Source organism: Panicum virgatum, chromosome 5N, assembly GCF_016808335.1.
Source record: "Panicum virgatum strain AP13 chromosome 5N, P.virgatum_v5, whole genome shotgun sequence".
Classification (NCBI taxonomy): Eukaryota; Viridiplantae; Streptophyta; class Magnoliopsida; order Poales; family Poaceae; genus Panicum; species Panicum virgatum.
Window position 1 is genome coordinate 58847600 of NC_053149.1, and position 15493 is coordinate 58863092.

At 46.3% G+C, this 15493-nt stretch overlaps 2 protein-coding genes across 2 annotated transcripts; one reads left to right on the top strand and one right to left on the bottom strand.

The window, feature by feature from the left end:
* The first annotated feature begins 565 nt into the window (after positions 1-565).
* On the top strand, positions 566-4017 carry LOC120675513 (coenzyme Q-binding protein COQ10 homolog, mitochondrial-like). The gene is made up of 4 exons (XM_039956716.1): positions 566-1247; positions 1354-1549; positions 3294-3425; positions 3512-4017. The coding sequence occupies exons 1-4, from the start codon at positions 937-939 to the stop codon at positions 3632-3634; spliced, it is 762 nt and encodes a 253-aa protein (XP_039812650.1). The 5' UTR covers positions 566-936; the 3' UTR covers positions 3635-4017.
* A 441-nt stretch (positions 4018-4458) lies between these two features.
* LOC120672579 (beta-glucuronosyltransferase GlcAT14B-like) lies at positions 4459-13367 on the bottom strand. Its single transcript, XM_039953070.1, has 3 exons — positions 12827-13367; positions 12540-12719; positions 4459-4977 (listed from the first exon to the last, which is right to left on the bottom strand). Exons 1-3 carry the CDS (start codon positions 13365-13367, stop codon positions 4538-4540), a joined length of 1161 nt encoding a protein of 386 aa, XP_039809004.1. The 3' UTR covers positions 4459-4537.
* Positions 13368-15493: the final 2126 nt, after the last annotated feature.

Below are 15493 nucleotides of genomic sequence, written 5' to 3' on the forward strand. Positions count from 1 at the left end.
GTGTGAGTGTGTGGGAAGGGAAAATGTGAAATTTTCGAAAGATGAGTTAGGCGACGGCCGAGTGGCATGCGCGCAGGGACCGCGCAGGCAAGGCAGGGGCGACGTGAGCTGTCCCGGCGGGGCGGGTGAGGAACGGCGGCCTGACAGTGGTTGCGCCGGCAGGCAACGACGTGCGGCCGGGCGGCCAGCGGCGGCCGACCAGCGCCCCGCGGCCGGTGGCGCGCAGAGGCACACACGGGGTGGCCTCGCGCGTGGCGTTCAGGGGCCGGCGGCGCTGCAGGCTGCGCCCTGAGCCGGCGGCGCTGCAGGCAAGGGGGAGCTGGTGGCTACTGCAGAGAAGGAGGCGAAGGGGGTGGAGGCACGCGTGGCGGCCAGTGGCCACGTTGGATCGGACGTGGCGGTCCACGTAGGCGGTCAACACTGGTCAGAGGTATTTTGGACATCAAGTGACATATTTGAATAAATTGTAAATCTAAAAATGCATTTTCGAAGTTTATAGACCTAAACACAACAATTCGACTAGTTTAAAAACCGTCTGTGCATTTTACTCCTCAAAAACAACGGCGAAGCCGGCGGCGACTCGTCCGATCCTCCACCTTCGGCTCCGCGCTAGATCGGAGACACCCCCACCAAACCCACCGGCCCGCCAGGCCACCACGCATCTCCCTCGCCTCGCGGCTCGCGCTCCCGCTGGCCGCTGTCCTCGCGCGTTCCGTCCCATACCGGCCGTCCACCCCCAGGGAGCCCCCAAATCCGGCTTCCCCCCGCAAGGCCGCAACCAAAGCGCTCCGTTTCCCCACGCCTCTCCAATCCCGCTCCTCCGGCCGTCCTTCCAGTTCCAGAGCCTCCTCTGGCGACGACCCTCGCCGCGGCGGCCCGAATCTAGGGTTCCCCTTTACCCACCGCGGGCCGGATCACCCTCGGGGAGGCCCCGCGATGCTGCCGTGCGCGAGGTCGGTGCTGCGAAGGAGGGGGCTGGCGTCGTCCCTCCTGCGGAGGTGCGGCGGGGCGGTCGAGTGCGCCCCCGGCACGGGGGAGGCGCTCGCCAATGCCAGGTGCTCGAGCACGCTTTCCGCGCTCGGTGACGGGCGCGTGCTCGGGCGCGGCGGCCGGTGGGCCGATCCGCGGGCCGGCGCGATGGGCGCGGGGCGATTGGCGCGCACGCAGACCAGGTGCTTCCTCGGGTGTGGCGACGGGGAGGAGGGGAGCGTGCTCTCCAAGGTCTACGAGGAGAGGCGCGTGATGGGGTATGTGGTCAATCGAGCGAGTTGCCTTGTTGTAGCTGTTCTGGTGTTGTAACATGGAAATCGTTGGTGATTGTGGTGTTGTTTCGGTTGCTTTTGGTGAGCTTAGGTACTCGCCGGAGCAAATGTTTGCGGTTGTCGCCGCAGTGGACCTATACGAGGACTTTGTGCCATGGTGCCAGCGGTCCAGGATTATCAGGCGCCATGATGACGGCTCATTCGATGCTGAGCTCGAGATTGGATTCAAGTTCCTTGTCGAAAGCTATGTTTCTCATGTGGAGATGGAGAAGCCCAAGTATATCAAGGTGAGGGTTGTGTAATGAACTTGCTGTAAGTAACTGCAGGCGCAAGCACTGTAAGTAACTGTAGAAACAGCCTATTTCAAGGTTCATCGTACACAGGACAGGACAACTGACTGCGATACTACTAGCAAGATGTTGTTTTTTGTAATGTTGAGCTGCAAATGGATATATCTTCAAATTATTATAGGCATTACCTTTTAGAATCGACTCCTTTCTTGTTTAACTGATTCGTGTTTGGTTGGCATAATTTCGTATGAAACTGATTCTAAAGTTACTTATATGTTTCTGTAAATATGTATTAGTTATGGTTACTTTTTTCATTGATTGGGTATGATTGTTAGCTAGGATTTACCTTATACCCTGAATGCCCTTTGTGGAAGTTAAAATTGCCTCTTAAAATTGTCAATACTCAATGATTATACTTTTTTGGCCATATCGTTACTTGATAATTAATTATTTCCCTACACTGATACGCTCTTGTTTAACCAAGTGATGGTCAGATCTCAAAAATGGTAGCTCAGCTGATGTAGCAATAAGTGCCCATTTGGTGTTAGGCAATCGTTGTTAGGAATGTCAATCTATTCATCACTGGATTAAAATTCACATAGATTAATCTGAGCATGTCTTCTAGATTAAGTGTTCATGGTTTGTACAATCAGGGAGACAAAAGATAGTTTAGCTATGAATTTAGAGGTTGCACATCTGCATGTACAAAACCATTAGAAAACAAAGTGCCTTCAGATGTGAATCAGATTACCAATCGTCTGCTTTCTGTTGAATAGCTTGGATGACCTGTTCCTGTAAGTCAACTGCAATTTTTTATGGTGAAACTAGTTTGTTCTATGCAACTAAGATGTTCTAAAAGGGCGTACCCAGTGCCGTAGGCTTCCCGCACTGTGCGGAGTCTGGGGAAGGGTATCTTTAGCGCCAAGCCTTTCCCGGACAAATGTGCAACTAAGATGTTCTTAGGATACAATCTTTGGATGATTGAAGTGTGTCTGATTGGGCCACAGAAAATATTGTTCGAGGTCTCTAGAATTATGGATTTGTCGTACCTGTAGCATCTTCTGACATCTGGAGTACATTTATTTTTCATCTTAGGACATTCCCAGTGCTAGTTTTATAGGAGTTTCATGCACATTAAATACAACAACACATCAGCTAATTTGGTGAACTTTAATAGGAGAGATAAGGAACCAGTTTCATCTAGATGAAAACAGCTTGACATGAATACCGACTCTTGATGCGTCATGAAATTAAGGCCCCGTTTGGATCCAAGTGCTAATGGGTGAAAGTGCTAAACTTCAGCACTAGTGTATCCACACAGGAGTGCTAATAGGGTGGGCTAAAGTTTAGCCAGGACTCAAAAACTTTAGCAAAGGTATGATTGCTAATGGTGCTAAAGTTTAGCACTCAACTTTAGCCCCTTCAAACAGGCCCTAAATGCCATGTGGAGTCTGTGAAACAACAATGTGAAACTATGCATTGGAGGGGTGGTTTCAAACACCATTTCATTTTCTTTTTGCTGATGAGGCAGTCTTGGAAACATCAATGTGAAACCCTCCAGTGTGATTAGCCTTATTGTTCCCTGGTGTGTTCAATATCATAGTGGCAGTTGCCTTCTTTTGAAAGAATCTGATATTTTAGTCTCTTCTAGTGTTATCTCTATTTTGTGTCCATTTTGCCTATGCATGAGAAAATTACATTTTATTGTTTTACACTTCTGACTGTTATCGCCTATATGCAGACAACAGCATCTGAAAGTGGACTTTTTGATCATTTGATAAACGTTTGGGAATTTAAGCCTGGTCCTGTTCCTGGGACCTGTGACCTCTACTTCTTAGTTGATTTTAAATTTCAATCACCACTGTATCGTCAGGTAAAATGAGGTTCTAATGATATTGCACATCTATTAACTCGTCATTCGGCTGCTGTTTCTCTTAAAATCTATCTGTCTTATCTCAGGTTGCATCAATGTTCTTCAAGGAAGTAGTTTCACGGCTAGTGAGCTCATTTAGTGATCGATGTTTTAGAATATATGGACCTCCCGTACCGGTGCTTGAAAATACTTATGGACAAGGAAGATAATGAATCTGTTATAAATCCAATTTTGAAGGATTTGTCCTTCGTGGATCCCTGGAGGATCCTTGTAGTCAACGCATAATCCTTCCCCTGACAAGCCGTCATAGTGCCATTTTAGGGTGCTATCAGGCGAGAGATTGTCTTGAGGAAATCAGCCACTGTTGAGTTTTCATTCTTTGGCTATTTCTGAGGGTTTTTTTCCATGTATTACTCAATCAGTTTCCCATGTGTAACAAGGAAATGGCCATTTCTCAAGATTATTTTCCCAGTCTATCAGATTATGATGAAAAGGTCTGTTTGTTCAAGTATATGTCCATTATAAACTCTTTGGGCATTGTATATGTTACACCTTTCTCTAGAAATTGGCATCAAGAGATCATGTTTGTGAACATGCACTCGCGATTGAGAGCATTCTACCAAAATTCCAAAAATATGTGCTGTTCATCTATTGATGAATTAATAAAATTGTATGTACTGCCCAGTTGTATTAACGGCAAAAGGCCATTTTGATTTCTAAATTGAGCAGCGGCTTAACTACTTGATCTGGGCTTAAATTCGCGAAGAATTCCCAAGAACAGGGGAAGCAAAAACAGGTCCTCAAAGCTTGTCGATGATGATCACGGCATTTTATTATAAAAATAAGTTTCTCCTTTTCGTGCCTGTATATTACGGGAATTCAACAGAAGTGTTGAATCGTACAGTACAAAAAAAATAATGGAATTGTTGTACTATATAGAAAGAAAAAGATTAACTAAATTAATCTGACGCAACTAAGCCAGCTTGGAGCTTGCCCAAGCAAAATGTAGGACCGAATCCCCTCGCTAGACGCTCCCGCGCCTGCAATCGGCGGCTGCGGGAGCGTCTAGCTCTTGCATCCGTCGCACGCGCCGGTTCCGACGAGGCCGGAGATCAAGCTCGCCAGCCTCCGGCCCGCCGCGCCCTGCCTGACCGCGTCAATGTCTCCCCCGATCGAGCACTCGGCCGCCGATCCCTCGCCGCTGCCCAGCAGGGCGTCGTACCGCGACCGCCGTCCAGCGGGCGCCGCAGCACCTCCTCGTCTATCCTCTGAAGCAGCGCCTCGTCGTCGCCGAACCGCCCGGCGAAGGCGGCCCCGCTGCCCACCAGGGCGTCGTACCGCGACCGCAGGTCCATGTCCATCCCCTGCGGCGGCGGCACGTCGAACCGGACGCTGTGGTTGACGGTGCTGTTCCTGAAGCGCGGCGAGTTGGCCATGACCGTCTGGAAGTAGAACTCCGCGGCGTCCAGCGTGTTGCTGAAGTACATGAGCAGCGTCAGGGGCAGGTTGTCCGGCGCCGCCACGAACGCCCGGCTCAGTATCGGCCAGGGATGTAACACTCCAGGTGTTAATCCCCTATAATCAAGATTAATCACGGGCTTAATTAGTTAATTAGAGACCTAATCTTTTGGGTACAAATCGAGTCACCAAAAATCGACTCAAGTTCAGTCCAATTTTCTGGAGCCTGGGAAAACCCGGATACTCCGGGTTTGCACCCGGATATTCCGGAATTACCCGAATACTCCGGATTTGTTTCCGGATAGTCCGGATCTGGAGTTTCTATATCACGTGTCTTAGCTCTTGCACTATTTCCAAACGTTAAAACATCAGCTCTTCTCTATTCCTCACTCCCTCACACTCACACTCACTCTCTCACGTCACTCTCTCCCTCTCTCACGTCCACTCCCTCCCTCACTCTCTCCCTCAAGTGCTCTCCCTCTCCCTAGAGCCCTAAACCGCAAATCCACCACCCCAACTTGAGATCAAGGCCAAGAAGGCTTCAAGATGGCGAGGAGCACCTTCTTCTCCACATGTTCCTCCCCGGGAAGTCTTGGGTTTCATGTTCTTCGCGCGGGGAAAAGCTCATTCAAGGTACTCCAACTTGTGCCGGCCCGATCTATCTTTCTAGGAGGTTCTAAGTGATTTCCTTTGGTCAATCATCTCTATATGCATCCTTGAACGAGGATTCAAGAGGGTTTCAAATTTGGTGGGGTGGTTTTGCCAAAAATCAAGATTTCAGTTTTTGGGGCGAAAATGTTGTCAAGCCCGGAGACTCCGGGTATAAGCCCGGATACTCCGGGTTTTGAACACTCCGGGCTAAACTCCAGGTATAAGCCCGGATACTCCGGGTTTGGGACACTCCGGGGGAAACTCCGGGTATAGGCCCGGAAACTCCGGACTTCGGAGTCCGGATACTCCGGATAGTAATCCGGATATTCCGGGTTGCATTTGGAATGTTAAGTATAAATGATACAAATTAGTAGTGTTTATACTCGGTACTTGTTAAGTTGTTGTTGTATGTCATATTTGCATTCTCATGTCATATGCATCTCATGTAGATGCGCTAGATGTACAGTGCGTGAGCGTGAAGCACGCGATGTTGGAGCCGGACCCCAAGACGGTGTTTGATGGATGTAACCTAAAGAGAGAAGGACCGGTTGGCGCAACTGAAGACCCGGCCCAAAGACGGAAGGGCCCAAGGCCTTGCTAGCGTTAACACTGACTTAGTGTTACCCTCATGCAAGCCCCGGTGCATGTCCTACTAATTCAATTTATGAATCGCTATGTATGCTTATTACTTGTGCATTACGTTTCAGGAGTTGTTTGAAACCTTAGTTGCATGATCCCTAGGTTTTCCTGGGCCTTATACTAGTATGTGTAGGTCGGTAACACTGCTATGCTAAATAGTTTTTGATAGAAGCCGAGTGATTTCAGGTCACTCGCGAGATATAGGATATTTTAGAGTCGAGTAATTTCCTGTTACTCGCGAGATATAGGATGTCTCTATAAATTGAATATATAGAATATTGGAAGATGCATGAAAAGAAAGGAATTGGAGACCGGGCGGAAAATGTTTAGCCCCGTATGTGTCGGTTAAGGACCGCACCGTTGTCTGGCCCTGCTGATTGAGTTTGATATTGTATTAACCGCATGCCGGGAGTAGGAGGTAGTCGAAACTGGTAAGCCGAGTACTGCTTTGCTTCGAAAGTTCAGGAACCCGCACCCAACTCCTGGGGCGAGTCGAGTAGTCGTGGAGAATTGGGGATGCGTATGTTTACTTTTGGTGGTCTCACGTTGAGCTCGGCTGACCATATGTCGTTGGGCTGGTTCCTGTAGTTCGAGGCGGGGAGGGAAAAGGTTGGTGCGTGGGGTCCGACGGGGCTTTTGCGTGACGTGTTGGTTGGGTCCACCTTGCAAGGTTAAATCGGATCGATTCGTCGTCAGTCGCTCTCGGATATGAGCACCTTGATCGCAGCACCGAATCGTAGTGATACAATATGGAATATGGATTATATACTTATGATGATGGTTACATTGAATTATAATATGTTTGCTCTACCATGTGTGCTCTAGTTGGTTTAGGCAAAGTAGATTATAGTTAATCTATATAGAACCTGGAGCTAAAATATTGAAAATAAGGACCCACCTTTTATATGTTTTTTTCTGCAAAATAAACCACCAGCCAAATGTCTTGCATGTCTAGATATGTGGGCTAAGTATACCCAATAGTCGGGTAAGTCTTGTTGAGTATTAGTTGCTCAGGGTTTGTTTTTTTTACCCTATTTCAGGTTTAGGAGCTAACTAGGTTTCACATCGGTGGGCTCGATGTGGCACCTTGTCTTCACGTCTCGGTAGTCCTCGACTTATCTCATTTGTTTTATTTGTTCTCTAGTGAAAATGCTATGTAAATTAGATTCTCTTCCGCTGCTATCTTTTCTTTTGCAAATTTTAAATTTAAAGCTGCTTTGTGAAAGCCTTAATATTATTTACTATTTTGTAAGTTTTTATCATTTTGGTACCCTCTGCGCTCGACTTTGTGCGGGACTTCTGGTGTGTTTCGATCGGCCTGTGGGTTGGAAACAGCCTGTCAAGTTACACTTAATTAAGCTAATACGCCAAATGATGGCGGTTACGCTTAATTAAGCGTTTTAACTCGGCGGGTCTATCACAGCTGGTATCAGAGCTGAAATGCACCAGGGGGTACCAGCAATATTATTTTGGTGTTTTCAAAACTAAAAATGAGTTTTGGCAAAATACGACTCTTTGCCCTTAAGGGATTAGGATAAATTAGTTCATAAGCCCTATATAGTGTAGGTTATATCAGGTGGCTAGATATATATAATAGCAACTGACTTTTAGGCAATTATCATTCTTGAACATAAATACATATAATGTCATTCTTCTGCAGGTACACTAACCCCGCTTGCGTAGGAAAAAATTAGTAATACACGGCTAGTATATAGGGAGAGTATGTATTGTGCCACCGAATAATCTCCGTATATTGCCATGGTTTGATTGGTAAACTTTAGTTTGGTGAGAACGTACAGGTCATGCATGTATAATATCATACGTATTGTTTTGCTTTGCGTGTCATGTCCATATAAATTTCCTAACGTATTAGTGCATCGCTTTTCATCAAATTCTCAATGCTAGGAAAAGCCGGTTATCCTAGCCCATGCTAGTCATGTTTAGAAATGAAATTAATTTATGGTTAATATTGTTGGACTCTGTTTTCTAGAAACCCAGTTGGTACGACTATTAAGAAAACTTAAAGTTTTTCCATGTCAGCTTGGAATCGTAGTTTAGGAAAATTTTGACTAAAATTTGGTGTTACTTATGGTGTTCTATCTTGTGCGAATTCTTGTCTTGAGGGTAGTCATCTTAGGAAAAGTGGGTCTAATTTTTGCAAATATGTGTGTGTGTAGAACCAAGCGATATTTTAAATTGTTAATAGTGTATGACTTAACCTATGTCTCCTATAGACCCATTGAGTAATTTGGAATTTGAACATAGACATCACCTAAATAAAGCAAAGTTAGACAAAATAAACCGTTGAGTTTGACGGAATTTCGAATACCGAAGTTGAGGCCGTTCAGCTATACACCCTAAATATGAAAGAGTTTGTGTTCACAGTTTAGTACGTACGAATTATTAAATCTTGTTGTCTTGGGAATCAAGATCAGGATATTAGTCTTAAATGAAACTATTGGTCGTTTTTCCTGATATGCCTTTTCCCACCATAATCGGCTAACCGTGTCCTATTTGTTGTTCTATGACCATTCTATTTTATCCAAACATTGATGTTTTCCAGATTGGTCAAGGTTAATCTGAAATCGTATGTCCGCATCTCTAGGCCATTCCTTTAAATGCCCGATACTAATTCAGTCCAGCCATTTTTGATAACCAAAACCACCCTGTTGTTCTTCTATTATGAGTATTCGTTTATTTCTAATCATCTTGATTCCTATACCTAAAGTGGATCCGCTTGCATTCTTGCTCAAATAAACATAAATAAGTTAGGAACTTGATCACATTTAGTATAGTTATCCTGCATTAATAGAGTCCCATGTTTATTGCATGGTAACCACACTATTGCATCACATCATATTGCATTGTTGGGTCATGCAAGGTTAGGGAAAATTTTGGTGGTAGTTTGGCTGACCATGTGGATTATATGCCATTGAATGTATTTTCTGGCTGCTCTCTAATCTCTTTGTATCCAATCGTGTTATTCGGATTTTTATTATTGGTTCTTATATGGTGGAGATTTGTCCCACGCCCTATAGTGCCGCGACGGGATCTAGGGCCTCGCGTGTGCAGCCGCCACGCGATTGTGCCACTGGGTGCGCGCTGGTGCTTAAGTGCGTGTGGATGAAACTGTATCGACACTTCTTTGTGCAATGTTGGAATCGTTTTTCCTCTACCTTTGTTCTTTAAGGGGGTAGGCCCTTGGGGGAGTAAAAATGCGAATGGGGTGTTTTACATGGGAGTTTATAAAGTCCACTAACTTGCATAGCGTCTTGCATCATGCAACTTAAAAATAATAAACAACTTGAGCGAAAATGGACTTGAGCAAAAACTTTCCTTGACACTAATGATTCTTGTTCCCAACTCAAGAGAATTCGATCCTTTCAAAAACATCCTTGATGTAATCTTTTCTAATCAATATCCATTGAGAGTCTCTCCGTGTATTTCACTTGAACGACTTGATGTGTTCCGGTGTTCTGTTCCCTGTTTGGTCTGATGCAGGTGATTTGAAGTGTTTTTCTTCTTCCAAATAATTCCTTAGTTTCTTTTAAAAATGTCCAACTTTCATGAGTCCGATACAATTCCTAGAGGTCAATATTTGACCCTTGATTTCCTTTTAAATCTCGGTACGAGATTTCTTTAAGGGGGTAGGATTGTAACACCCCAGGTGTTAATCACCTATAATCAAGATTAATCACGGGCTTAACTAGTTAATTAGAGACCTAATCTTTTGGGTACAAATCGAGTCACCAAAAATTGACTCAAGTTCAGTCCATTTTTCTGGAGCCTGGGAAAACCCGGATACTCCGGGTTTGCACCCGGATATGCCGGAATTACCCGGATACTCCGGATTTGTTTCCGGATAGTCCGGACCTGGAGTTTCTATATCACGTGTCTTAGCTCTTGCACTATTTCCAAACGTTGCACTATTTCCAAACGTTAAAACATCAGCTCTTCTCTATTCCTCACTCCCTCACGCTCACTCTCTCACGTCACTCTCTCCCTCTCTCACGTCCACTCCGTCCCTCACTCTCTCCATCAAGTGCTCTCCCTCTCCATAGAGCCCAAAACCCCAAATCCTCCACCCCAACTTGAGATCAAGGCCAAGAAGGCTTCAAGATGGCGAGGAACACCTTCTTCTCCACATGTTCCTCCCCGGGAAGTCTTGGGTTTCATGTTCTTCGCGCGGGGAAAAGCTCGTTCAAGGTACTCCAACTTGTGCGGCCCGATCTATCTTTCTAGGAGGTTCTAAGTGATTTCCTTTGGTCAATCATCTCTATATGCATCCTTGAACGAGGATTAAAGAGGGTTTCAAATTTGGTGGGGTGGTTTTGCCAAAAATTAAGATTTCAGTTTTTGGGGCGAAAATGCTGTCAAGCCTGGAGACTCCGGGTATAAGCCCGGATACTCCGGATTTTGAACACTCCGGGCGAAACTCCAGGTATAAGCCCGGATACTCCGGATTTGGGGCACTCCGGGGGAAACTCCGGGTATAGGCCGGAAACTCCGGACTTCGGAGTCCGGATACTCCGGATAGTAATCCGGATATTCCGGGTTGCATTTGGATTGTTAAGTATAAATGGTACAAATTAGTAGTGTTTATACTCGGTACTTGTTAAGTTGTTGTTGTATGTCATATTTGCATTCTCATGTCATATGCATCTCATGTAGATGCGCTAGATGTACAGTGCGTGAGCGTGAAGCACGCGATGTTGGAGCCGGACCCCAAGACGGTGTTTGATGGATGTAACCTAAAGAGAGAAGGACCGGTTGGCGCAACTGAAGACCCGGCCCAAAGACGGAAGGGCCCAAGGCCTTGATAGCGTTAACACTGACTTAGTGTTACCCTCAGGCAAGCCCCGGTGCATGTCCTACTAATTCAATTTATGAATCACTATGTATGCTTATTACTTGTGCATTAGGTTTCAGGAGTTTGAAACCTTAGTTGCATGATCCCTAGGTTTTTCTGGGCCTTATACTAGTATGTGTAGGTCGGTAGCACTGCTATGCTAAATAGTTCTCGATAGAAGCCGAGTGATTTCAGGTCACTCGCGAGATATATGATATTTTAGAGTCGAGTAATTTCCTGTTACTCGCGAGATATATGATGTCTCTATAAATTGAATATATAGAATATTGGAAGATGCATGAAAGGAAAGGAATTAGAGACCGGGCAGGAAATGTTTAGCCCTGTATGTGTCGGTTAAGGACCGCACCGTTGTCTGGCCCTGCTGATCGAGTTTGATATTGTACTAACCGCATGCCGGGAGTAGGAGGTAGTCGAAACCGGTAAGCCGAGTACTGTTTTGCTTCGAAAGTACAGGAACCCGCACCCAACTCCTGGGGCGAGTCGAGTAATCGCGGAGAATTGGGGATGCGTATGTTTACTTTTGGTGGTCTCACGTTGAGCTCGGCTGACCATATGTCGTTGGGCTGGTTCCTGTAGTTCGAGGCGGGGAGGGGAAAGGTTGGTGCGTGGGGTCCGACGGGGCTTTTGCGTGCCGTGTTGGTTGGGTCCACCTTGCAAGGTTAAATCGGATCGATTCGCCGTCAGTCGCTCACGGATATGAGCACCTTGATCGCAGCACCGCATCGTAGTGATACAATATGGAATATGGATTATATACTTATGATGATGGTTACATTGAATTATAGTATGTTTGCTCTACCATGTGTGCTCTAGTTGGTTTAGGCAAATAGTAGATTATAGATAATCTATATAGAACCTGGAGCTAAAATATTGAAAATAAGGATCCACCTTTTATATGTTTTTTTCTGCAAAATAAACCACCAGCCAAATGTCTTGCATGTCTAGATATGTGGGTTAAGTATACCCAATAGTCGGGTAAGTCTTGCTGAGTATTAGTTGCTCAGGGTTTATTGTTTACCCTATTTCAGGTTTAGGAGCTAACTAGGTTTCACATCGGTGGGCTCGATGTGGCACCTTGTCTTCACATCTCGGTAGTCCTTGACTTATCTCATTTGTTTTATTTGTTCTCTAGTGAAAATGCTATGTAAATTAGATTCTCTTCCGCTGCTATCTTTTTTTTTGCAAATTTTAAATTTAAAGCTGCTTTGTGAAAGTCTTAATATTATTTACTATTTTGTAAGTTTTTATCATGTTGGTACCCTCTGCGCTCGCCTTTGTGCGGGATTTCTGGTGTGTTTTGATAGGCCTGTGGGTTGGAAATAACCTGTCAAGTTACACTTAATTAAGCTAATACGCCAAATGATGATGGTTATGCTTAATTAAACGTTTTAACTCGACGGGTCTGACAAGAACCTGATGCGATCAAACCAAATGCGTCGTCAGAGAAATGCTGCGGATTTGCAGCGGAATACAGGCACAGAGAGCTCTTATTATATTACCCCTGAAGAGCTCGAACGCGTCAGGCTTCTCCCGGTGCCCGGACGAAATGGAGAGCTCGGCGTTGGTGCTCTGCAGGAGATTCTGGTCGAGGACGACCACGTGATGGCTTTCGGAATCGGCCCTGTGGTCGGTGAAGCTGAGGTCCCTCGGCACCGAGGAGAATGCGTGGAGCAGGTCTGCAGATAGAGGGCTACCAACCGTCAGCGGCACGGCACGATGGCATGGGATCAGAGACGGACCAGTCAGGCCGCAGGCACACGACGTGACAGCCTGAAACACCCACCGTCCTGCGTCACGAGCGGGTAGTCCGCGGCGCCGAGCGTGACGAGCCAGTCCCAGTCGGCGGCGACCCGGAGCAGGACGGCCGCGCCGCGGAGCACCGCCGCGACGGCGGACGGCCCGCGGCCGTCGAGTGCGTCCCCCCGGCAGACGACGTGCACGTTCCCGTACTCGAGGAACGCCCGCTCCGACCGGACGTAGCTGGCCAGCCTCGCGCGCTCGTACGCGCCGGCGCCGGCGTCCAGGTGGAGCAGGTACCGGTTGCGCGGGTGGTACGCGGCCTTGAGCAGCCGCGTCACCCGGACGAAGTCCCCGTGCCCGCCGGTGATGTAGTACGCGAGCACCGGCGGGTACCCGGGGCCCTTCCTCGGCGCCAGCGCCCCCGCCGCCGCCGATGGCGACGGCGACTCGGCGTCCGGGCTGTAGGGGTCGTCGTACCCGTACGCCGCTCGGTGGACAAGCGAGCTCGACACGTAGCTGAGCACCAGCAGGCTGGTGGTCGGCGCCGCCAGCGTCGCGAGCGCCGACCACGGCGAGCACGCCATGAGCCAGGAAGAATGAGCCATCGCGGGGCGCGTGGAGCTTGGCAATTGGCGGGGATTCCTGCTTGGCCGTGGCCCGTGGGTGGTGGGTGATGCGCGGGGGAGCGGGTGTTCCTGCTCTGCTACTAGTAGTTTGTAAGTGTCAACGACGCTCGAGCTGGCAACTGAATTGTTTTCAAGGGAAAAAAAAGGAGCTGGCAGCTGAGTTTGGCTGGGATCGTGGAGGAGCAAACATAAGCCCTGACGCAATGAAATCTAGCACGACGGAACGGCAGGATATCTTTCTCGTTTTCTGTTGCCGCACTACGCGCAGGGGCAGGGCATATGGAGACAGGTACCGCCTCGCCACCGCAGGACGTGCGCCCAAGCATGGACAAGCCGGCGGACAGCGGAAGAAATGGTAGGAGTACAGTATCATAGGCGAACGGAAGGTACGGACCACGGAGGCAAGAGCGCAAGAGACGACGCAGCGGGCGAAACCTTTCAATCGTCGCCGGAACGCAGGCGCGACGGGTCCGGGCATCCGGCGGCCCACGCCCGCACGATGAAACTACACAAAGGTTTGAAAATCTTATGATGATGATGGAGGAAAACAGTTGCAAGAAATGCAAATAAGGATGCAAGTGGATATCCAATAGCATTTTTAATCAACTAATTAATTATGACGACATATCACTCTAGTTCATTTCTACTCACTAATTATTTACGTATAATGTTATTCTAGTTTATTTTATCTACTTCTGGGTCGACTCAATAATCCAAAAATTATCTAACTTGCATCCCTAGATGCAGATTGTCCCTTCAACAAAAGAAAAAGAAAGAGGTGCAGATTGTACCCAAGTTTGCGCTGAATTTTACGGAATTTGGTCAGATATAAACCAGGCGAAGTGGTAGGTAGCATACCATCCACGGTTGAACATGCTCAGCGGTCGTCCAGAATGAAACTCAAACCCAGCGGCCAGCGCTCAATTGCGCTGGAACTCTGGAGCTTGGAAAGGTTCCGAAGCTCTCGAACTAGCTGCCTGGAAATTTCTCGGGCGCCAAAACGGTGTTCTTTTTTTCCCCAAAAAAGACATTAGAAAAATACCTCATATCTAAATCATATCAAGAAAAATAATGGGTGATACAAAAGAAGGAAAAACTGATATAAAACGATATAAAAAATAAAAATACATCGAAGAATTCTGCAATCTGAACACCGACAGGAATCTGAAACTGAAAATGAATGCTGAAGCATCCACTGGATTCTGAGTCTGATCGACCAAGCAGGCCGACAGCGTCTCCCGAGCTTGAGGGTACGACAGAACAGAACAGGCATGGTTGGGCTTCTTAGTTCGCGCATATGGGCCACGCCAGTTTGGCCCATTGAGCTAGTCTGACTGGGCTTGGCTAGTTCCCACGGGTCAAGTTGGGCCAAGTTACAACCATAAATTGGGCCAGTGTTTACACAGAAGGAAGAAGTTTTTTTTCCCTCCTCAACTTTGAGCCGAATCTGATTTTTCTCTCTGGACCACAAAACCGTCCGTCCAGCCGTTCACATAATCTCCCTGAGCGGTTTGAGGGTGAGGTGGCAGCAGGTTTTCTATTTTTTTATTTTTTTATTTTGACTAAATCTTTGAAAAATCACAGTAAATCACAAAAAAATCATAAAAGGGAAAATCCGATTTTGTTGGACTCCACATAAGTAGATCTACGCATTGAATATATTATATGATATATTTTAGTACAAATTTTTTCTGTAGTTTTAGATATATACTTTTCTGTAATTAATTTATAGTTATAGTCTCCATCATCAAATTACGATGACAATTTTATAGTGGGCTAATCATTATATGATTGATCTATAGTAAAATTTTTATAATTATTGGATCATTTTTTACTGAGGTATAGATTTATCTATATAAACCTAGGTAAATCTAGACCAATCTATAGTTAAATCTAGATAAATCAATAACTAAGTCATACATGATTCGATAATCATAAATTTTTACTACATCTCAATCATATAATGATTATATCACCATAAAAATTTTATCGTAATTTGATGATGGAGACTATAACTATAAATTAATTACAGAAAATCATATATTTAAAACTATAGAAAAAAAATTTGTACTAAAGTATAACAT